Source organism: Pantherophis guttatus, chromosome 10 (genome assembly GCF_059756535.1).
Source record: "Pantherophis guttatus breed Tessera chromosome 10, ASM5975653v1, whole genome shotgun sequence".
In the NCBI taxonomy this organism is placed as follows: domain Eukaryota; kingdom Metazoa; phylum Chordata; class Lepidosauria; order Squamata; family Colubridae; genus Pantherophis; species Pantherophis guttatus.
Window position 1 is genome coordinate 1473535 of NC_142072.1, and position 24078 is coordinate 1497612.

Sequence of the window (24078 nt, forward strand, 5' to 3'; positions counted from 1 at the left end):
AAAGTTTTTTTTTCTTTTGAAACTCACTGAACCTCCTGGTAGATGATGCACAACAGAGTTGATAGGAATCATGGAGACAAGGCAGGAGGGGAGCAGAAGCCGGAGGGAGAGGCTTTCATTGGGAATCCTGCACCAAGATGAGAGATCTCAAGGAGCTCTCCCAGTCTTAGGACCACAAGTTCCAGGTGGCCACGAGTGTCCGCATCGAAATCTGGATGGGCAAGTCGCCTGCCTGACTGCAAACTTAGAAGTCCCAAAGATCGCCTTTTTCAAAAAGGCAACTGGACTTTGGATTTTCCCTGAAGACGTTTCGCTTCTCATCCAAGAAGCTTCTTCAGTTCTGGGTAGATGTTCTGGTAGAACTGAAGAAGCTTCTTGGGTGAGAAGCGAAACCTCTTCAAGGAAAAATGAAATCCAGTGGCCTTTTGGAAAAAAAGGCATCTTTGGGACAGCTATGATCTGGGTGACTTGAGAATCTCCATAGACACGAACTTTAAGAGGGCTCAGAAGGCGGGACACCCCACCTCGGGGGTCCCAACTGGGAGCCTGGCAACCAAACCGCAGGGTCCAGTTGGACCTTCTAAACTTGCCTGTGGTCTGCAGCTTCCTAGGTGGATTTCATAGACCCGGCTTGAAAGCAGACATGATGTATGGAGGCCAGTGTTTCTCCACCTCAGCCACTTTTGAGATGCGCGAACTTCAACTCCCAGAATTCCCCAGCCAGCAAAACGATGGTCCAGCCTGCTGGGGATGGCAGAGGGTTGGCAGTTCCACATTGCTGGAGCACAAAGTTGGAAGTCAGGTTCTTTAGAGCAGGTTCTTCTCCACCTCGGCCACTTGAAGATGTGTGGACTTCAACTCCCAGAATTCCCCAACCTGCGTTGAGAAATACTGAACAGAAGCCCACAAAAAGATGCAGGACGAGCAGAAAAAAAACCCACTTTTTTTTTAACAAGATTGATTTATTAACTATGATACATATCACATAAGGCCTTTAAGTTTTTACACCATTCCCATTGAGACACATACAATACTCTGTAGCAAATAACATGATTTTTTTTCCTGTTTAAATTCAGCAAAAAAATGGGAGCTTTTCTTTCTTTGCCCAGAGATTTCAACAATTTCATGCACTAATTGGATGGGCTGAGAGAGGAAGGGAAGAGAAAGAACCACAAAGAGTTAAAAAGTCCTTAATAGAAGCATAAAAAGGAAATATAGTCTATCACCAATAACTAAAGGATGTCGTTAGGCTCCTAAAAATACAGAGAAATAACCATTATACTTTTTTTTTCCTTTTTCTTTTTTACATACAGGTCTTTTCGGTAAATTTTGCTTGCTTTTTCTGAAAAGTTTTTTTTTGTTTTTTGGGGGGCACAGGTTTAGCTGGAACTACCACCACGTTTTATCACCGTTCATCATTGTCTTCTTCAATTAAAATGTTAATCCAACATATATAGAGATAATTTTACAGTGTGGAAATACAAGTACCAGGAAAAAACAAAACAAACAAAAAACAAAACAAAAAGCTGAGTGCAGAATTAAATCCAACTTTTCAGAAGTTTTATTCCCATACAATTTGAGAAATGGATGTGGCTTTTTTTTTTTTTAATATACACAGGAAAAAAAAATTAAGATTATTTTAAAACAATAACTTATGCCCTGCTTAAAACTACATTTTGGAATACAATCTATTGTATTTCCATGTTACCGAAAGGGAAGGGAGGGGATTTAACCTAACGGTTAGACTAGGGCCGATCAAGAGGGGCAGCGAGGGGCAACGTACCCCCACAATGGGACCTCTGAAGAATACTGACCAGATGAGTTGGAGACAAATTGACCTTCTGCGTTAGGGGAAGCCACTGGCTGGTTAGAGAACCGATAAGGGGACGGGACCAAAGCCAGAAGTGATCCACTTCTAGGAAAATTAAAAGAAAAGCTAAGCCAGACTTTGAACGCCGCTGCTAAGTCACCGAAGGACAAAGGATTCAGACGAGCAATTCAGAACTTTCCTTTTTCGAGACAAGGCTTTCAAAACGGAGCCTGCCTGGGGGTGACCAAACAGGAGGCTCCCGGGAACCAGAGCTGGAGAGCCTCAAGACGCTGCTGGTTTTTCACGGGGCAAGGGGGAAACCGATGGGCCTTAGTAAGAAAGGGAGAACCGCCAACCTGCCGGCTGTCTTGCTGCCAGAAAACCGAGCCCAGCAGTGCGCTCAAAGGGAGCAAGGCCGCAGTGGTGGGGCCAAGGCGTGTCCGTAAATTGTCCAGCGCGTACGGCCAAAGGCGCAGGTGCTGCGCCGTCTTGGTGACGGGAGGGGGATGGAAAAAGCCGCCCCTTTGCAGCCTCCAGCAGAAGAGGGACCGAGAAAAGCTGGTTTCAGACAAAGAAAAGGCAGGCCCGGGCCCCATTCGTGGGTGACCCATCGTCTGGATTGAGGAAAAACCCGCTGGACGATGAACGGGCATCGCCTCTGGACGGGAGAGGTGCTGCCCAAAACAAAAGGCCCCGGAAATTGAAAAGGTAGGTAGGTTGTTTGGAGGCACCTGGCCCAGTTTAAGGGCCAGCCAATGCCAACTGGTCCCAGAAGAGGGAATGGCGACGGGCGAGGGAAGCAATTGCCACTCTGCAGGGATGCTCCGATCTTGGTCCAGACACCTGGAAAACTGCCCCCCCCGCCCCCGATCTTAAGGCCAGAGGCTGACCTGTGCACGGGCAGAGCAGCCTCCAGTCCTTCCTTTCTCCTGCCAATTTGCAGCTCTGGGCTGGGTGTTGACGTCAGGAGCCGAATGGCCTGGCACCAGACCGAATGCGAGATTACGGGTGGCTGCCTCCCCTAATTTCAAGAGCTGCTAGCAATTGCTAAGGGAGATTTTTTTTTTAGCACGCTCACAAAGAAGGCACAGCGGCACTGGACGTGTGCTAAAGGGAAGGCCCGTCCCAGGTGGGAAACAGGCGTCCCCCGCCCACGTCAGCCCTCCGTTTGGGTCAACAGCCCAAAGACTGCAGCTCAGGTGGGATTTCCACGTATTTTCCCACCCAGGAGAAAAGTCAGAAGAGAATTTTTTCCAGCCTTCTCGGCCTCCTCCCTACAAGCTTTTTCCCCCCGTTTCGTGTGTTCGTTTCACATGGCGCATGCATAATGGAGGGGAGGTGGGCCGATGCCGTGTTCCTTGTCAAAAATCGAAAACAAACCGTTTCCATTATTTACACAAAAGGCGGTGAGAGTTATAAAGAGGGAGGAATGCTTGCAAAGAGGGGCTTTCAAAGCACACGATTCTGACACAGATACAACTTTTAAATGTGGTTCTAAAATAAGGAGTACATAATTCATCTTATTTATAAGAGAGAGAGAGAGAGAGAGAGAGATTGCGGAAGGAAGAGGAGGAGGGGGCTCTGGACACCAGGAAGCAGAATGGAAGTGGAAGAGAAGTTTAAGGGGCTGAGGGGGATGGGTGGGGTGGGAGAAGGACCAGAATTTCACTCCCACCCAATGAATGTAACACAAATATCCTTGAAAGGCTTAAAAACAGCAACAAACCACAGGTTTCATTTTAAAGTGCGAAAAGATAGTGAGGATGGCCGAGGGATCGCTCCCTTGTCCCCCCCCCCAGTGGTACCATGGAAACTCCAGTTAAAACTGCCCTATTGATGAGAACAACTCTACCCCTCGCACGCTCTCGCTCTCGCACGAACACACACAGAGACACAAACAGGGCAGTTTACCAGGCACTGCTGATACACAATCCCCTTCACAAACCCCGATCGGCTCTCTCCATTGTGGTTCCTTTGCAGCGTCTCCCGAACCAGGAAGCCGGGCCAACCTTCGGCTGGGAAGAGGGGGAGGCCCCCAGGGCAAAGGGCTGACAGGGCAGGAGAGAAAATTCTCCTGGGCCACCAGCCTCTTCCGCCACGGGCCCGCCATGCATCAGCAGCTGCCGCTTGGGAAGGTGCCAAGGGAAGTGGCGGCACTGAAGGGGGCACAATGGCAGGGATTCAGAACTGCCCAGAGGTTTCAAGCCTTTCCCATCAGCCTCTCTTTCCCATGGCAGGGCTGCCGTCTTCCTGGCGAGGCAGCAACCCCTGAACTCCCCCAAGGACTTGGCTCAGGGCTCCCCCGCAGCCCCGTGGTGTGGGTGGCACTTGCACCAAAGCGGCCGGAAGCAAAGCCTGCTTTAACCCTCTCTTCTTAACCCATCTTCTCTTCCAGGGCCCCCGTTTATTTCGGCTCCTCCAAGAGACTCCAGCGAAACAGCCTTCCGAAATACACCACACTCGTCACTCGCCTTATTTCTCCCCCCCACCCCCGTTTCCAAGGGCTGTGTGTGAAAGAAAGGGACGTCTGCAGGTTTGCCCTGCTCTCTCTTCACTAGCAATGCTTCTCCCCACTTGCTCCCAACCAGACACGCACGCACGCACACCACAACAAACAAGTGTGTTTCTGTCAGCGTAGTGTTCCAAAGGAGTCCAACCCCAGGCCCCACCGCAAAACAGCAAACCTTCTTTGCAAATGGACATGTGCCTCCCCTCCCCTCCTTCTCTCCTCTGCTAAGTGCTAACACCAATATCCCTCCAGGGCGGGCGAGGGAGGGGAGGGGGAGGGAGGGAGGGAGGGGAAGAGGGTGGTGAGAGAGATGCCGTGGTTTGTCCTAGGGAGACAACACGGCCAGTGAGATGGCCCTGCCTTGCCTTGCCCTGCCCGAGAAACTCTTGCCAGCCACCAACGCTCCAGACTCTTCCTCCCTGACGTGACGTTCCGGCCTTCGCTTGAGTCGAGTGGATCCAGCTCTTCTGAGCCGCTTCTGGGGATGGAGCCAGAGGGTCTAAAGGAAAGGGGCCGAGGTGAGATGTCCAGCACTGCAGGATAGGCCTCCATCGTTCCTGGAATGTGCTTGGGGAGGGAAGGAGGCCCCCCCTTGCTTCACAGTCCTCTCTGTCCACGCACAGATCAAGGCCAAGGAGGGAGGGGTCCGGCACCCCGACTGGGCTAAACCTGCCTCTCTTGCTTGGGTCCGAGTCGATCCCGATGGAAAGGATGCTTGTCTGGGAAGAGGGCTCCAGACTCTCCAACCGCATCCTGCTGCTTGTAAGCCCAGGGGTGCCCTCCCGTGCCAGCCCCGAGGCCGAACCGGGCTCCAGAGGGGTCCGAGGCGCCAGCCAGCCCGCCGTGGCTCAGCCCCACAGAAGTCTGGAACCGAACGGCGGAGGCGAGGGCGGGCCAAGAGGCGCCAAGGTGGATCGTCCCGTCCTCTGCGTCGCAATGGAGGCCTTTCTTCCTGGCCCGGCCTGGGTTCACAGTGTGTGCTGCTCGGCCTGGAGCTGCGGCGGGAGCAGGGACTGGAGGGGAGACTGGGGCGAGGGGGGCGGCGTCTGGGGTGGGGAGGGCTGGGCGATGACAGGCGTGGAGGAGAGGAAAGGGGTGCTGATGGGCAGGGCTGAGGGGGAGTTGGGGGTGGCGCCGGGGGGCTCGACGATGGGCCGGCTGTAGAAGAAGAAAGAGCACTGCTGGATGAAGAGTTCGATGATTGTCTGGTAGATGCGGGTGGCGGTCAGGGCGTCCATGGTGCTGAAATCGGGGCGCATCAGGGTGGGCCAGAAGCAGATGGAGAGGTTCTCGCTGGTCATCAGGTTGGTGCGGTTGTTGTGGCTCACTCTGCAAGGACAAAGGGCGGGGAGGTGGGAGGTGGGGAGGGGGTCAGGCACGGGAGGAGGCAAGAGCTGTCGCTCACCCCCACCCTTCCCAGAGGGGACCTCCGGCTTTCCCAGAGCAACCAGCGCTCCCTGCTCTGTGGAGGGGACGAAGTGGGAACGTAGAATCCAAACTGCAGGTGGTTCTCGACTTACAACCGTTCATTTAGTGACCGTTCGAAGTTACAACGGCACTGAAAAAAAGTGGCTGCCAACCTTGCTTAACTGGGAGAAACGTTGGGGAAGGGGAGCTTCTGCTGTCCCAGAGGGTTTCTCCAATGAGCCCCATGTGTAGATTTTAAGGCCCATCTGGGGGGGGGGGGTGTCACGGAGCGGGCGAGGGACGGAAGGAGCCAGGGGGCACTTACTTGTTCAAATGGGAGATGACGTATTTGAAGACCTCGTAGTTCTCCCTGGGGAACTTCTTCAGCACCTCTTTGAGCGCATGCAGTTTCTGCTCTCGGTCGTTGATCTCTGTTGAGGTGGAGAAAAGGAAGAAGATTGGAGGCTCTTTTCGCCCTCTGAGGTCATCCAAGTGGAACCATGAGCAGCTCCTGCTTAAGGAATAAACCTATTTACTCTGGTCTGTCATCCCCCAGTCCCACGACCCCCGCCCCATATTAGCCGAGGCTGCCCCTACAAAGTGGTCCTAGGGAAGGGGACGAGCTAAGAAGGCAGTTAGTACAAAAGACTTAGGAATGGCGATCAAAACATCTGATGATTTTATTCAGCCAAATCTGCTTTATATGAACATTATGAGGAATATGTGGCCATTAAAATTAATTTCCTTCCCAAAATAAAAACTACCGTAAGAGGTACCAGATACTATAAACTATATAAATTTATCGGACAACTCTCTTTGCATTTTTCTTCCCCAAGTCCTAAGAACCTCAAATTGCTGGCAGAACTGAACTAGCATGAATAGCAGTAGCCCTTAGACTTATATATCGCTTCACAGTGCTTTCCAGCCCTCTCTAAGCGTTTTACAGAGTCAGCCTCTGGCCTCCAACAATCTGGCTCCTTATTTGACCCACCTCGGAAGGACAGAAGGCTGAGTCAACCTTGAGCCTGGTGAGATCTGAACTGCCAAATTGCAGGCAGCCGGCAGTCAGCAGAAGTAGCCTGCAGTACTGCACTCTAACCACTGCGCCACCATGGCTCATGAAACTGGGCGCTCCAAGTTAAAAGCCTCAGATTTTATGAAATCCGTTCTACTTAAACCAGGAAGGGGAAAATAGCTTTTCAGCAGTCTTCCCAAATGCTCACAGAAAAATCCAGGTATAATATAGAATAGAGCAGTGATGGTGAACCTTTTTGGCACCGAGTGCTGAAAAGGTCAAGTGGAAATGTCACGCACGCTCGTGCGCGCGTCAGGGCCACACTCCAGGAAAGCCGAACTCCTGGGTTCTAGCACGTATGCGCACCCAACGATCAGCTGGCCAGCACACATGCACAGGCCGGTTTTTGGCACTGTCACATGCGTGCGAAGGGCAGCTGATCATCACACACACATACGTGCCAGAAATCCAGAAGACAAACAGGCAAGGCGGCGCATGCCAGGCAACATGGCTTCGTGTGCCACTTTGGGCACATATGCCATAGGTTCACCATCACAGGAATAGAATATAGAATAAGAGAGTTGGAAGGGACCTTGGAGGTCTTCTAGTCTAACCCCCTGCTCAAGCAGGAAACACTCTACCATTTCAAACAAATGGTTGTCCAATCTCTTCTTAAAAACTTCCAGTGTTGGAGAATTCATAACTTCTGGAGGCAAGTCGTTTTGTTTTGAGTAATGTAATGTTTTGAGTCAGACACAGTCTGGCACAAAACTAGCTGGGTCATCTTGGGCCAGTCGTTTTCTCTCAGCCCAAAGGAGGCAGCAATGGCAACCCATTTCTGAAAAACCTTGCCAAGAAAACTGCAGGGACTCTCCGTGATCAAGGCACAACTGAATGGACGAAACACAAAGCCCAGACACAGCCTCGCTTAGCAGCCTAGTATTAGTACATAAGAATTTGCATTTTTATTTACCAAGTCTTTATGACCCTGTTAATTAGTCTTAATAGTTAGGTTCCTTGGTATTTTATTATCTGCACGATAGCATGGTGGTGAATTCTTCCACTTACCACATCTGTGCTTTTTAATTTGTACTTGCTAACACCTTACAATAATAGCCCAAGATCCTGACGGTAATAAAGTTAAACCACACTTCTCCAATTTTTGTTTGAAAGGGTTGCATTAAAGACGTCTGTGGCAGCTGCCGCAATAAATATTACCGGAGGCTGTCTGCCCAAGAAGCCAACTCCTTAAGTCAACAGCAGCCTTTGCTTCGGTTCTGCAGCTTTTTTTAAAAAATGCCCCAACGTCACCAGGGTGAATCCATCACGGGAGAGGATAGCTTTCTGAGCTTAATTTTTTTATTTCAAAAAAGTATCTTTTAGAGCAACAAAAGCAAAGGCATCTTTTGTCGGGAATCCCTCGGAGACGGCTTCTCAAGCAGAGACGCCAAACTCCACTTTAGATAGACCACACAGTTAAATATTTAAACAGCTCTCAGCGCCGTTCGGAGCTCCGACAATTTTAAGTGCATCTGCAGTGAAATTCAGGATTGTCAACAGCAGCATTGCTGGCTCAAAAAAAAAAAAAAGGGGGGGGATCTGTTTGGACTTTGGCACCGTCAGGGCAGCTTGAAAACAGAACAGAGGCTTCCCAGAACAGTCACCAGACCAGGGATGCTCAATCTTGGCTTCTTTAAGATGGGTGGGACTTCAACTCCCAGAATTCCCCAGCCAGCCAGCCATGCTGGCTAGGGAATTCTGGGAGTTGAAGTCCCACCCATCTTAAAGTGGCCAAATATATATATATACCCTTTTTACTGCTTTGAACCTAGCAGAACAATGTTGGAAGCCTTTTCATATATTTTTAGAAACTGGTGTTCACTGGCTATTAATCGTCCCTTATTTGAAACAGTCAGGGGGCACTACTGCAGTACCAATTTTATTTTGTGTAATTCTGTGACTGGTGGAAGCTGCACCATTTACCCCCGCCTAAAGAAAACTGAAGAAAACAGTTATATGGGTTTGTCTGAATTAAATAGCGCAGGGCTGCAGATCCCAATGGGTATTTCGCCTGCCCCTTGCAAGGCTGGCTGTATGCAGAAAAAATCAGGAAAGTGACTAGCATGTTCTATCCTTATTTGAAACCAGCGCACGATTCAAATAATCACGGTTAAAAACGAAGCGATCAGTAATCACAGAACAAACTAATAACCAATGGGGGATAGAATTAGAAAGCCAAGCCACCAAAACAAATCGGAACCCAAATCAATTAATTTAAAAATAAAAAACGAGGGGAGATAAAATGACTTCAGCCTCCCTCTCTGGTTTTATGGCGAGGGAAGCTGGAAGCAACTCAGTGAAGGAACTGCTGCCAGGCTGCAGACAAATATGCTTGTTAAAAAGATTTTGTCATCTGTCTTCGGCTTTTTGAGATATAGTTCAAAGACAACTAATTTTATCTTGCTATATTTAAAATATGGCAAGTGGCCTCTCATGGGCACAGGTTGGTTGCAGCCCTGCCACTTCACTGAGGCCGCGGCCGCAAGGCACCATTCCTGCCCTATTTTTTACTGTGGCGGCCGAAGGGGGCCTTACGGCTTCTGGATGTGCCAAAATAACCTGGCAGGACTTCTGAAGAAGTCATCTCAGGGAGATCTGCCATGTTTTGGGCAGAAAAGGTTTTTGGACTTGTTTCAGATAGGTAGAAATGTATGAATGCCTTGTGTCAATTTAGAACTTAGAATAACAGAATTGAAAGGGAGCTTGAAGGTCTTCTAGTCCAACCCTCTGCTTGAGCAGGAGACCCGATGCCAGGGATGTCCACCTTTGGCAGCTTTAAGGCCTGTGGACTTCAACTCCCAGCATGGCTGGCTGGGGAATTCTGGAAGTTGGAGTCCACAGGTCTTATAGTTGCCAAAGTTGGGCACCCCTGCTCTATGCCATTCTGGACAAATGGTTGTCCAATTTCTTCTAGAAAACCTCCAGTGATGGAGCACCCACAACTTATCAAGGCAATTAAACACTCTTCCACTCTTGAATTGTTCTCACTTTCTCCTTAATTCCAGGTTGCTTCTCTCCTTGATTAGTTTCCAACCATTGTTTCTTGTCCTGCCTTCAGGGGCTTTGGAGAATAGACTGGCCCCCTCTTCTCTGGGACAGCCCCTCAAATATCGGAAGACTTCTATCATGTCACCCTTAGTCGTCCTTTTCATTTGAGGGGTTTTTATTAGCCTCCTCTTCATTTCTACAAAGTAGTCTAGGGCAGGGATTGCCAACCTCCGGTCCGTGGCATGCCAGAAACTGGTCCTTGCAAATAAGCAAAGCCCCATCCGTGGGATGCAGGCAAGCACATGAAACCAGGCCCGCTCCACTCCGTGGAAAAACCTCTGTCCACGGAACCTGTCCCTGGTGCCCAAAAGATTGGGAAGGCTGCTGGCCTAGGGAATTTCTCTGGCTCAGATTTCCTTGGTCTCCAACCCTACAGCCCAAACTCTGCCTCCTTCCTCCGTCGGATACGCCTTCGTTCCCTACCAGCAAAGCTTGTGCTGAAGTCATCTGAGTGGATTAACCAAGATAATAAATAAAACAGGGAAAAGCTTAGAAGATGCTGCTTCAGCAGTCCATGTCCAAGGAGACTCTTGAGCAATTTGGATGCTCAACAGCTCACAAGCAAGTGCTCTTTGTGGGTTCGGTTTCAAAAATGAATCTATCCAAAGGCTTCGCAAACACGAGCGATTCTCCCTTTGGCGTCCTAAGAAAGGCCAGCCTTTACGGCTGGCGGGCACATACTCACTGTGGGCCTCCACCAGCTCGATCTGCATGTTGTAGGGTACCAGGGGATCCGGCAGCTCTGAGAAGAAGCTCTTCATGGCTCCAGCTACAGCGTTCACAGTGAAATCCTTCTCGGCAAAGTCCAGGTTATGATCTGCGAGGAGAGGATTCAAGGGTTAGGTTTGCCTATCAAAGAGCTGCAAAGAAAAGACCAACAGAAGTGGGGTGGGGGTGGGGGTGTGTGGAGCCCCAGCTAAAAAGTTCGGCTGTCCTTCAAATGTCAATCAATTTAAAAAAGCGTTAGTAGTTGGGAGGAACTAAGGAACACTAATGGCCACTCATTTCCCTTGACACTCGGAAAGGTGGAATGCAGCGCAAATTTAATACAAAATCCCTCAGCCTTGTGATTTGTGGGGTTGTGGATGGAAACTAGACAAAGATTTATGGACAGGAATGTCTCTCCGGAACAGAATCTCTCCAATTACAGGAAGTCCCCGACTTACAAAGGGTTCATTTAGTGACTGTTCAGAGTTACCTCACTGAAAAAAAATTACTCTTGTTTCACATTTATGTCCATTGCAGAATTCCTTTGGTCACGTCATCAAAATTTGGCGACTGGCTCATGTTTATGACCGTTGCAGGGCTCCTGGGGTCACGTGATCACCTTTTGTGACCTGCTGACCAGCAAAGTCAACAAGGAAGCCAGATTCGCTTAACAACGGTGCTGCTAATTTAACAGCTGTAGTGATTCGCTTAATAACTGCGGCAACAAAGGTCGTAAAATGGGGGGCAAAGCTCACTTGGCAACAGAAATGGTGGGCTCAAGTGAGGTCGTAAGTCAAGGACCAGGAAAAACAGCTGGTTGTCCCCCTTTGGACTTTGGGGAGTGAGGGGGGGGAGACGAAACCCAGGAGCAATGTTTTTCCATAAGGGGGCTGGCTCTCTGGAACGACCCCTCAGTGGAGGTGCATCAGTCTCCAACTTGGCTGGCCTTCCAGAAGAAGTTAAAAGCAAGAGTCCCCCACACCCACACCAATCTGTCTCCCTGCAAACCCCGACTGCCTTCCTAAACGGCTTCTCCCATCTCAAGTAAAAGCACGGAGGCTGCGGGGGTCCTACCTTGGTCAAATTGCCGCTGCAAACTCTCCATCTCAGACTTGTTTCCACTCACCCGGTAGATCCCTTCGGTGCTCAACCCTGGTGGGGAGGGGAGAGAAAAAGATTAAAGCAGAGCCTAACGTGCAAATCACCAGGAAAGAAATATTTTATGGGAGACTGAGCATAGAAGCCTTCTGCCCAGAAAATGGGGGCACAGAGATGCAAGTCATGATTTCACTCCTTCTAGCACTGATGAAGTTACCTAGTTTGGTAATGAAATGTCTGCAAGGAAGCAACGAAGCTCAAAGAGAACCAACCCTCCAAGTCATTTTGATGATGTTACATACTTGGGTTATAAAACATCTGTAAGAAAACAACCAAGCTCACACAGCACCAAGGACCCCAGAGTCCCTCTCCTCCTCCCTTCTAGCATTGATAACGTTACCTAGTTGGGTAATGAAACATCTGCAGCTCAGAGAGCACCAAGAACCTGACAAGTCACAATACTGAGGAAAATGTGATTTTGTATTAAGTTTGCACTGCGTTCCACTTTCAAAGCGTCAAGGGAAATGAGTGGCCATTAGTATCCCTTAGTTCCTTCCAAATACTAAAGCTTTTTTAAATTGCTAAAAAGGCGGAAAAAGCTCCAGAGCAAATAAACTAGCAGTGGAGATTATAACTAGAAAAACAAACTGAGGAAGAAATGGTGATGAATAACCTTCTGCCTTTCTGTATCACATATGTATCCGTGTGGCTGTAACCGTTTATATTATACCTTTGTGGTGGATTTTAATTGCTCCGAGAAGCTGTGGGGAGATAATGATAGCGAAAAGTATAATTACTAGAACCCTGCACTAACCTCACGCCCCTGCAGAAATGTGTTGAAATTATATTTCCTAATTGCAAAGTGCTATAAAAGACCTGCGATGAATGGCTAAGGCAGGTTTTTTTGCAATTTGAGGAGGGGGAGAGGGTGGTATAAATCAGCTACCTGATCAGTGCACGTATCAAAAACTGGGCATCATCCATGGCACAAATGCTAAAAATATATGTCCACCAACTACTTTGACAGTGCCTCTGTGATTACAGGTAGTCCTCGACTTACAACCGTTCCTTTAGTGACCGTTCCAAGTTACAACAGCACTGAAAAAAGTGACTTATGACCTGTTTTCACACTTATGACCACTGTAGCATACCCGTGGTCACGTGACTGAAATTCAGGTGTTTGGTATCTGACTCATATTTATGACGGTCGCAGTGTCCCGGGGTCATGCGATCGCCATTTGTAACCTTTCCAGCTGGCTTCCGACAGCAAAATCAATGGAGGTAGCCCGATTCACTGAATGACTGCCTGGTTCTCTTAACAACTGCAGTGATCCGCTTAACAATTGTGGCAAAAATAAATAAAATAAATAAATAAAATGGGCAAATTAACAATGGCCTTGCTTAGCAAGAGAAGTTTTGGGCTCAATTGTGGTCGTAGGTTGAGGACTACCTGTATATACTTCAATATGGGAGCATTTTCCTCCCAAAGAAAACAATCAAGCAACCTGACTCTGGTTTAAATCTTGCCCGTGCCAGAATCTCATCTGGTGCAAAGAAAGATTACAAGCTCCTATGAGAAAGCTTGACACATAAATCTCAGCATGCCTGGTTATTTTAAGTTCAAGAAAGTTTATTGGTTATTTTTTTTAAAAAACGAAAAGCCACTGAGTAGTAAGAAAGCTGGCATGGAAATCTGGAAGCCATCATAAAGCTAAGAAACGAGTCGAAGATCACAAATTATCCTGCTTGGTAACTGCAGGAAGGTCTTCATAAATCTACATACTGACGAGCAGTTCAGCATCTTAGCATCTTCAAACTTCGATAGCTGCTTTCCGAGAAGCCTACTCGGGAGAAATGCAAAGGGCTGGCCTATCTCCCATTCAGGAAGGTATATTAAAAATAGGGGAATCTGCAAGATTTATTCTGAGGGCAGAGATCACCAACGGCATGGCTTTAAAAACTCCGAACTGCCAATTGCGATTATGCGATTGATCTCTGGTTGACAGGCAAAGATGCCCACCCATGCATGTAAGGAGTTAAAATGAGGCAGGGGTTTTGTGGAAGACTAGATTAAGCGCAGCTGTACACAAGCAAAACAAGTGGACTTTGGAATAGTTGTGCTTCTCAGGGGCTTCACTGGAGCCATCAAATAATGCGCGGAGCCCCCAGGGGTCTTAGGGACACCCAGGAGGAACAAAACTGGCTATCAAATCCAAGCCAGCAGCAGTTTCCCAATCGTACCCTCGATGGCAAAAGTGACTCTCAACTTTGCGGCGGCGAAAAAGCAATGTTTAGTAATATTTCCTGCAATCCACTTCCATGTTTATGTTATAAAATCCTGTTTTACACCCAATCCTTGTCACACACAAAACTAGGCAGGCGTTGTGTACTGAGAACAGTAGGTGAGCTGTGACAATAGAACCGTTTCTGTGCCAAAAACAAGCCTCTTTGTGGATAGATACACATCAAATTCACAAGCAGGCAAAATATCGGCAACTGACTCATTCAGGGGTGACCCAAAATATGGATTATACAAGAAATTGTGAATGCAATTTCCCAGGGTTTGATTTGGGCTTAAAATTACATATTGTAAATTGTCCCTTTACACTACAGGTAGTCCTCGACTTACGGTCCCAATTGAGTACATTTCTGTTGCTAAGCAAGACAGTTGTTAAGTGAGTTTCTCCCCATTTTATGGCCTTTTTTGCCTCAGTTGCTAAGTGAATCCCTGCAGTTCTTAAGTTGGTCACAGGGTTGTTAAGTGAACCTGGCTTCCCCATTGACTTGGCTTATCAGAAGGTCACAAAAAGGGGGTCACATGACCCCTGGACACTGCAATCGTCGTAAAAATGAGTCAGTTGCAAGCATCTGAATTTTGATCACCTGACCACGGGAAGGCTGCAATGGTCTTAAGTGTGAAAAAACGGTCATAAGCCACTTTTTTTAGTGCTTTTGTAACTTTGAACGGTCACTAAATGAACGGTTGTAAGTCAGGGACCACCTGCCCAGAGACAAAGCAGCATTAGGGCAGGAGAGGAGAGAAATCCCCCACTTTCCTTCCCTAACATCCTTCTCCACCTTCACTTGAGAGCCCAGTTGGTGTCACGGATCATTTCTAAGGCCACGTCCTTTGAAGTTTACACCTTGCTTAGGTGATGTTTGTGTACACTATTTCTTCAGATGAACAGAGTTGAAGGGGACCTTGTAGGTCATCTAGCCCAACCCCCCCACCCAAGCAGGAGACCCTACACCATTTCTGACAGATGGCAGTCCAGCCTCTTCTTGAAAGAGTTCCCACAACTTCTGTTCCATGGGTCGATTGCTCTCACTGTCGGAAAACTTCTTATTTCTAAGTTGAATCTCTCCTTGATCAGTTTCTATCCATTATTCCTTGTCTGGCCTTCGGGTGCTTTGGAAAACAGCTTGACCCCCTTCCTCCTCTCCGTGGCAGCCCCTCAAATATCCTACCTCCCCTGGTCCTTCTCTTCACTAGACTAGCCAGGCCCGGTTCGTGCAACTGTGTGGTTTCCAGCAAGGCGAAGAGAAAGGGATTCTACGAACCCAGAAGGCCCAACGGAAGGCAGGCCCTCTTACATGTCGCCGATCCCCAGCGGCTTCCTGTCACCAGCCCACACGCTCCATTCATCAGAGTCATGCCCAGAGCAAAGCTGTCACAGGGCAGCTCATGGGCTTCCGCCGGTGGAAGAGACAAATATAATAATGCCTCTTGGAACTGAGGCCTTCCTTTTTCCCCACTGCCCTTTTATTCAACAGAGAAGCCCACAGTGTCCCATCGAGTTACTCCATCAAACAGGGCCGTTTCCAGAATGGGACAATTGTGAGACGCTGAACATTATGCAGCAACGCCTCCCCGTCCTTCCTGCAGGCAGCAAGCAGGCTCCAAACAGAGCTGCTGCTGGGATGACGGGAGGACAACTGTTTTACTGTATATGCAAATTAACGGCCAGGCTTATTTGCCCCGGTTAATGATCGACAGAGGGAAATAAAGTTTAAATTGGGGGAAAGAGGTAGGAGCAGGAGGTTTTCAACGTAGGTTGAAAGGACCTGAAGGCAGAGCAAGAAGCAATGGGTGGAAGCTTATCAAAGACAGAACCAACCTAGAACTAAGAAGGATTTTGTGAGAACAATTAACCAGTGGAACTACTTGCCTCCAGAAGTTGTGGCCACTCCATCACTGGAGGCTTTTAAGAGGAGACCGGACAGGCATTTGTCTGCAATGGTATAGGGTCTTCTGCATGAGCAGGGGGCTGGGCTAGAAGACCTCCAAGGTCCCTTCTAACTCTGTTTTTCCATTAATATGAACAGCCGAAAATATCCAAAAGCAAACATATAGTAATCATTAATTTTAAAAAAATCTTAACAAATCTGCACGTTTCTGTTCAAATCTTATCTCAGTTGCTGCTCAGCTCTTCGTTCACCATTTCATAAAATGGGAATAATACCAGTTGAAGTAGGTGGACTCCATCTCAACAAACAAAATTCTCAGCTAGCAAAAACTCAAGAATGCAAGCTAGCTTATTTCCAAAGTAGGTATACATATATAGCCTGTTCTTTTCCACATCATGTCTTTCAAGGAACTTTAGCCTAAATATGGCAATAAACTACACCACAAATCTGTGTTTTTCTGTAAACATTTCATTTTTGAAAACAGATAATCAGCCTTTCAACACTTTATTCGATGGCCGTCCTATATTTAGCATTTTTCTTGCAGTGTTAGAAAATATTTAAAATATTCCTGCAAAAAAATCAAAATGTTTAATTGATCCAAGCCTATAACTAAATTAGAAACATTTTAAGGTGCCATTTGCTATCAAAGATCTGTCAGCACAAACAGAGTTTACTTTTCCTCAAATGTGTGTGAAAAATATGATTAATATGAAAGTACGTAGCTTCAGTTTCAGAGAAACTAGCAGAAATGCATTTAGCCAACATCAAATTGTATTATCACCCGGGTGTGTGTGTGTGTGATTTAAATGCATTAAATATGTCACAGATTGTATTATAAAGGAAACAAATTATGCACAAGTACAGTGATCAAAATATTAAAAAATACGCAATATGAAAATATATATGGCTTTTTCCTCCCTAATCCATTAAATCAATAGCAAGACAAGCTAAATTCAGTTAGAGATCAGTGAAAATGAAGATATTTTTCTTTCCCACTGAAGTTCATAGATTGCCTGAAATCTAACCCTGCTTAAAAACCTTGGCCTGCATTGTCCAGAGGTGGGTTTCACCTAATTTTACCACCGGTTTGCCGCAGACCAAAAATGTGAGCACGTATGCACGCACGCTGGCCTCACTTGCACATGCGCCTTCCACACGTGTGCACGGTCTTCTGCACATGCACTTTGCTCATGCACGCTGCTTGCACACGGCTTAGAAAATGAGGCTAAATAGGGCGACATAGCTCTGGGGTGGGCGGGCAGGCCCCCCCCCCACAGGTCGCCACTACCGGTTCAGTCCGAAGCAGCTGAATACCACCACTGATGGACACCCAGAAGAGTGTTTCTCAACTCTGGCCACTTTTAAGATTTGTGGACTTCAACTCCCAGAATTCCCCAGCCAGCCATACTGGCTGGGAATTCTGGGAGTTGGAGTCCACGTGTCTTAAAGCTGTCAACATTGAGAAAAACTACCCTAGAAGGCAAACTTTGCCTGGTTATTAGAGAGATTTTACATCACCTCTACAATACAACTGTACCATTCCTTTGATAGTTGATGCCACTCTCCAAGAAAGAAAGGGTTCAATTCTAAAACGATCCTTCCACAGAAACACCTGGATTTAGCTTTCCTTCCAGTCTGCAATTTCTTAAGGGAAAACAACCACGTTGAAGCAATTCTTAAAACTGCAGATCTCCTGATTTTTTTTTTTTTTTAAATCTGCGCCCTAGTATCTATTCTTGCCTTACCGCATTCCGAGCCCATGACATCAGCGGGCTGAAATTCTGACGGGGCCTTCATAAAAATGCCAGCTCCTTTTTGGTTGTCAACAGCTCTTGCCGATTTGGGGGCCGATGTGGCGCAATCCTTCTATCCTAGAGCTATTGTTCTTTGATTTCAATCCTAACAGATCCAAGGAAGCCACATAAAAACGTGATGATTTTTGGGGACTGGGAAAAGAAACTAGTCACGATCGCCCTGGGCCTGCCAATCCAATTGTTTATCCTCTGTGTTTTGCTATCAGGTAGTAAAAAAATCCTCGAGGTTCACGTTTGCCTTCGGAGAAAGCTACACACGCATCTGTTTAGCAATGTGTCTGTCGGTGGCATCAGAAGGGCTGAGCCGTTGTCAAACACAATAGATGACAGTCTAACCGTCCTCCTGCCAAGCTAAGAATCGGATCAGCTCCAAGAGAGTTAAGAGGTTATGCTGCTTTAAATCTGCACCGTTTCTCAGTTCGGTGAGACCAGTTCCCAACGGGTTATTATACCTGTTGATCCTTTATAGGTGTGCATGCCACAGATAAAAGAGTGGAACTTCAGTTACGAGCTTCATTATTTTGGCACTATGATTAATGACAGAGGCTTAGATTCAGATACGTATTTTACAAGCCAAAGATTATGTGATTGCATATCTCACATGTTTCATTTTACTGAAAATAAGAGTGTCAAAATATTTATTTTCCACTTAAAATATATATATATATATATAATGAAATTATTTCATTTTGCACTTCTCATTTTTTTATACTAATTCTATATAAGGTATCAGTTGAACTGAGTCTGGATTATGAGATATTGAAAAACTGTCTTTAAAGTTAGACAGAATAGGAAGTAGGAAATGAAAAAGTAAAAATGTAGCATTCGTGGAATTAATCCAGTGGGGGTCTTTTTTTTCCGAAATAAAAGAGGGAATTTTACTAGAGTGGTTGGCTCCATCAAGCATTACTTAGTATGATGGCCATGACTCAACATGGTGAGTTTGGGCTTAGTTAAACAAAGGAAACATTGAGGTATTTTTCAAAGCAATCTTCCAGAGTTCACATGGTTACCATCTGCAAATGTCTTGGAGAACTTGGCAACGCAACTGGAATTCAGTCTTCTGCAGTGCCATAGAAAGATTGGACTGCAATAAAGAACAGCACGGAGAAAATTTAACGGGGGACTTTCAAACCCTGGTTTATAAATGTGTGGGATGGCAAACTCTGTTTTGCTCTCTCCCTAAACTTGTCTGTAGTTTGACTTACCCCTAGTTTGGCATTCCATGAACTTTGGCACAATGATAGTTGGAGGACAAGCTTCTGGATCCAAACTCTCTGGTCTGGTTTCTTGCCCCCACTATAGTCTTTGGTATCTGTCTACAAGAGGGCATGAGTAGGGCACCAACTTTCCAATCAGCTGTGAGTAGTAGTAACAGTATAACATAGAACATAGGATCCTAGGGCTGGAAGGGACCCCCTGCTCAAGGAAGAAACCTATACTATTTCAGACAAATGGTTACCCAATCTCTTCTTTAAAACTTCCAGTGTTGGAGCCCCCACAACATCTGGAGGCAAGTCATTCCACTGATGAATTGTCCTCACTGTCAGGAAATTCCTCCTCCTTCTCTCCTTGATGAGTTTCCATCCATTGCTTCTTGTCTGGCCTTTAGGTGCTTTGGAGAATAGATTGACCCCCTCCTCTCTGTGGCTGCCCCATATATTTTAGAAGATAGCTAGGATTGCCCTCGACACCAAGCAATTTTGAGAAGGCCTCAGATTCGGTCAATTCAATCTGTTTATTGCTGCTGCCATCCTGAAAGACTTCTGCCATGGGCCAGCTCCTTCAAGCCTCACCAACCCCATTCTTGCGCACCAGCTGTTACTTTGTGGCTCAGGATTATTTTCAATTTTCCCAAAGTGGCCCATTTCCCTTTACAAGTTGCACAGTTGCTAAAAACCATGGTTTGGATTTTTAAAGCATGGTTATGGGAATGTTCTTGTCCCACCTGTTATATTAAGCCAGTGTTTATCAACCTTGGATAAATGGCTGGGGAATTCTGGGAGTTGAGGTCCACACGTCTTAACGTTGCCGAGGCTGAGAATCTTTGGTCTAGAAATTGCTGTAACATTCATTCTGCCGGTCACACGCAGAATCTCTTTCGTTCTTTCCCAAAATATTCTCTGTGTTAAATTATACCGTACTGTAATCTGGGGGTTTATTAGCATTAAGGAAATAACATCATGGATCACTGTGTGAATTTAATATATAAATCGTGTAGTATTAGTTTCATACAAGGGAGGAACTTATATGAAAGTGGACATCTTGAAACACTTTTAACTGCTGATGAGACCAAGTTGTGTGTGTGCATGTGTGTGTGTGTGAGAGAGAGAGACAGAGAGAGTCACAGAGAGAGAGAGACCATAAATAAATAAAAGTAATCAAAATTCTTATTATTCTGCAGCATCCTTAGCATCTGGCACTGCTAACATAGCCACAATGGGCAGTTCTGTGCCAAAGTCCACACTACTAAAAGTTCCTATCTCTCGATGCAGCATTCAATACAAGCCAACTTATTATTTTCTGCTTTTTCCCAATTATATCCGCTAAGAGGCTTATTGCTCTGACATGCTTTCGAGCCCAGGAGAAAGAGATGTGCCTCTCAGGGCGACCAGGCAGGTAAAAAGGTAGGGGAGGAATAGTGAACGTGGGGAATAGATTTAACAGGAAGCATGTCAAGTATAGGATAAATTGCAGAGGGGGTTGCACTGTGCAGGATACTCTGTCTGCAGGATATTCTGTTTGAAAATAACTCTCAAGAAGTTTCCCCCAAGAACATCCGAGTTATTAGCAGCACCAAGAGTATCTACCACCTTGCTTAACTCTGGTGGATTAGCAAACCAGGACTTCATCCAGCATCAAATAAGTGATTTCAACAAACAGCCCCTCCAAGCCACAAGCAAATACTACTTGTGCCCCAAAATGAAGGCAGCCAAAATCTATCCTCGTCAGGAGCCAGTGAGAACCAGGCTCAAAGGCAAACATTTCAATCCAAATAACTAACCTGAAATTCTTATTTTCGCTAGTAATAAGAGCAAATATTCCGCAGCTTTGCCGAGGGTTTATCCTACGGGGGATATGCATATACAATGCAAGGATGTCTTTTAAGGCTTCCAGATCAACCTGGCTAATAGTTAAATAATTAAGCAGCTGGCAGATGTTATCCAATTTCACCTACTGTAGCTGCAAGGGATAAAAAGATTCATATTCTGTTTGAACCTCCACCATTAGGCACTGCTGTCAATTATTGATGGAATAAAGAGGAGAGCTGATAAGGAAAGAAGTTGGGAAGACTTATCATTTAGAGGGGAGAGGCCTTTAAAAACTGGTTCAAGCCTTCAGAGAAAAGCAGCATGTCCATTTTTATCCATGGGGTTCGAGAGCCAAGTGCAAATGATTTAACTATAATCATTATTTGAATTGCATATATGTTTATTTAGTATAAGTCTACTGATTTAATGTAATAGACACAGCTGAATGACCCCCTCTCTTCTCCTAAGAGTTTTACAGCTTTTGGGATAACATCGAAAGAGTTTTCTACCTGCGTGACACACCAGTAAGAATCAGCAAAGCACAGGCATAGTTGTGATGCAAGATGCAGTCACCTAAAATTCTTCTGGCAGTTCAAAGGTTATCTCTACATAATTAACCAAGGGAAATACAGATGGCAGCAACATCGACAGAACACTTTGAAGTCCAAGTTCAAATCCTACCAGAATACCTAATGCCTTCCAAGCCGTTTTAGTTTAAACTGCATTCAATAGTTACGTGAACAAATCATTTTGGTTTCCTAACCAGTGTCCTGAGACTTTCGGATTTATTCCCATCCCGAATTCATTTTTTTATTTCTTCTGCTTAGGCAGGCAGTGGATGTCCCAGTGATTTTTGTTTAATAATGTGTTATTTGGTCACAAGACAAAGCGTGATAAAAACCCCTTTATTTTGCTCCTTTGCTGCAGGCTGTGAGAACCTGAAGTGAGGCAGAAACAGAGAAAAAACCCATTCCAATTAGGAGCTCCTGACTTCGTCCTTAACTGTGCAAGCATTATCACAATTTAGCAGAGGGGGAGCACACGCTACAATTTCTAGCAACCAAAGTCCCTCTGAAAGCATGAGAAACTGAAGGAGAACGAGAATCCGAGATTTCCTCTGTATTACCAAGGACTGTAAACCTCAGGATAATAATCCTAAATCAACCATCTCCGATCCAGTGCCAGGTGTCTCCAACCAGAAGTGGACAACCCACATGTGGCCCCACTTTGCACCCCTCAGAGCACCTCTTGTCTATGATTACAAAAAACAATAGTGGTTTCCCTTTATTATAATGAAGGAATAGATGAAAACTGAAATGCATGTCTTAAAACAGGTACCAATAATGGAGAATATTTGTAAAGTACTGAAATGTGGCATCCTTGATGCTCTCTGACCTTGGCTGGTTTCTTGCAGATGTTTCACTACCCACACTAGTCGGACTGATGATGTTACCTAGTTTGGGGAATGAAACGTCTGCAAGAAAACAACCAAGCTCAGAGAGCACCAAGGACCTGTCATTGAAATAAGTATATCACACTTTAAAAAGGGGGGGACACCCCACATTTTGACAGACCCAGCTGTGTCCAGCTAAGCAATGTGGCCCTGCCACTCCCCTTCAGCACCAACTTTAACCATTAAAACATTGCCTTCCTGCTTACCTGTTGCTTCAATGTATTCGATGCATCTCTCAATAAAAATGGGAATGGGCTTCTCTGAGGTCACTACAGTGGTCAAAGGCACCCCAAAATAGTTGCTCTCCCACGTAGTCTTTGTGATAGATGGTCGAGGTTTAGGCTTTGGTTTCTGTAGAAAACAATTGATCGGAGTTAGTACGGCCAGGAATATAGAGTCGGAAGGAAGGAAGAAAGGACTGTTTTATTGCCTAAAGATAATAGCCCCACATTTCACTTAAAAACCTTGTATCTGATTAGACAAATGGGATCTATATGTCTGAAAGCACAAATTGCTAGTAAATCATATTTGTTTAAGTTATGCCTGTAATATTCAGTTCAGACTAATGGTTAAGGAGCTGGTCTAGAAATCAGGAGATGTGAGTTCTAGTCCCACCTTAGGCATGAATTTAGCTGGATGTCTTTAGGCCAATCACCAGGAGGCAATGAGTTCTAGTCCCGGCTTATGCATGATCATCAATTGGATGACTTTGGGCCAATCACCAGGAGGCAGTGAGTTCTAGTCCCATTTAAACCATGAAAGCCAGCTGGGTGACCTTGTGCCAATCACCAGGACACTCTTGAGTTCTAGTCGCACATTAGGCACGAGAGCAGCTAGGTGACTTTGGGCCAGTTACTGTATCTCAGCTCAACCTACCTTGCAAGATTGTTGTTATGGGGAAAAACAGGAAGAGAAAGGAGTATTATGTATATTTGCCACCTCGAGTTACTTATAAAGTAATAAAAGTTGCATAAAAATTCTAATAAACAAACATGATATGAGAGCCACTGTATAGCAGTGGGTAAAATGCCAGACTTGGCGCAGGGCCACCGAGATTCCAAGCCATCCTTAGCCACAGAGTCTCTTTGGTATCTCTGGGTCAACTACTCTCTGCTCATCCAGCCCCAGCAGGCTTGTGACGGTGGAAAAATGGGGAGGGGAAAAGGAGCTGTGACTATGCCACCATGAGCTCCTGAAGGCAGGAACCTAACCAATAAATAATATCAGTTGGAAAATGTTATGTGAAAAAGCAGAAAGCCATTCAAGGGATATGTCACAACAGAAGCCACGAGAAAAACAGGCTCAGTGCAACCAAAACAATGATGAGCGTTATACATAGAGCAACAGAGATAATTCAAAATAGCGGCAGCCGTCAAAGAGGGCAAAAGCGAACGAGGAAGATTCTGTCCAGATTAAGGCAATGTGATGCAGATATCACACGGTTTTGTTTCTAAAACAATGCTGTGAAAGGTATTTTGTGGCTTAAATAGGGTTGGCTGAGGCTGAAACAACATGCCAAGACTAGCTTAGAACAACAATGACAAGATCTAGTAGATTCATACAGGATAAAGATGAGCAGCAGAGGATCATTAAACACTGAACTACAGTTAGTCCTCAACTTACAACAGTTCATGTAGTGACCGTCCGAAGTTACAATGGCACTGAAAAATGTGACCTATGACCATTATTCACACTTACGTCCGTAGCAGCAGCCTCATGGACACATGATCAAAATTCGGATGTTTGGAAACTGGTTCATATTTATGACGGCCGCAGGGTCCCAGGGTGATATGATCCCCCTTTTGCGACCTTCTGACAAGTAACATCAATGGGGAAGCCAGATTCACTTAACAACCATGTTACTACCTTAACAACTGCACAATTGTGGCAAGAAAGGTCACAAAATGGAGCAAAATTTACTTAACAAATATCTCAA

General features: G+C 46.1%; 1 protein-coding gene across 1 annotated transcript in view; it reads right to left on the reverse strand.

Moving 5' to 3' along the window:
* Window positions 1-941: 941 nt before the first annotated feature.
* The window catches only part of ARHGAP35 (Rho GTPase activating protein 35), a 50146-nt gene continuing 27009 nt past the window's right edge, over window positions 942-24078 (reverse strand). The window contains exons 3-7 of the mRNA XM_034438180.3: window positions 22349-22493; window positions 11632-11709; window positions 10535-10666; window positions 6052-6157; window positions 942-5648 (exon numbers count right to left, since the gene is read on the reverse strand). Of these exons, the coding sequence (XP_034294071.2) occupies window positions 5288-5648; window positions 6052-6157; window positions 10535-10666; window positions 11632-11709; window positions 22349-22493 (822 nt within the window). The 3' untranslated portion in view covers window positions 942-5287. The remainder of the gene's footprint in view (window positions 5649-6051; window positions 6158-10534; window positions 10667-11631; window positions 11710-22348; window positions 22494-24078) is intronic.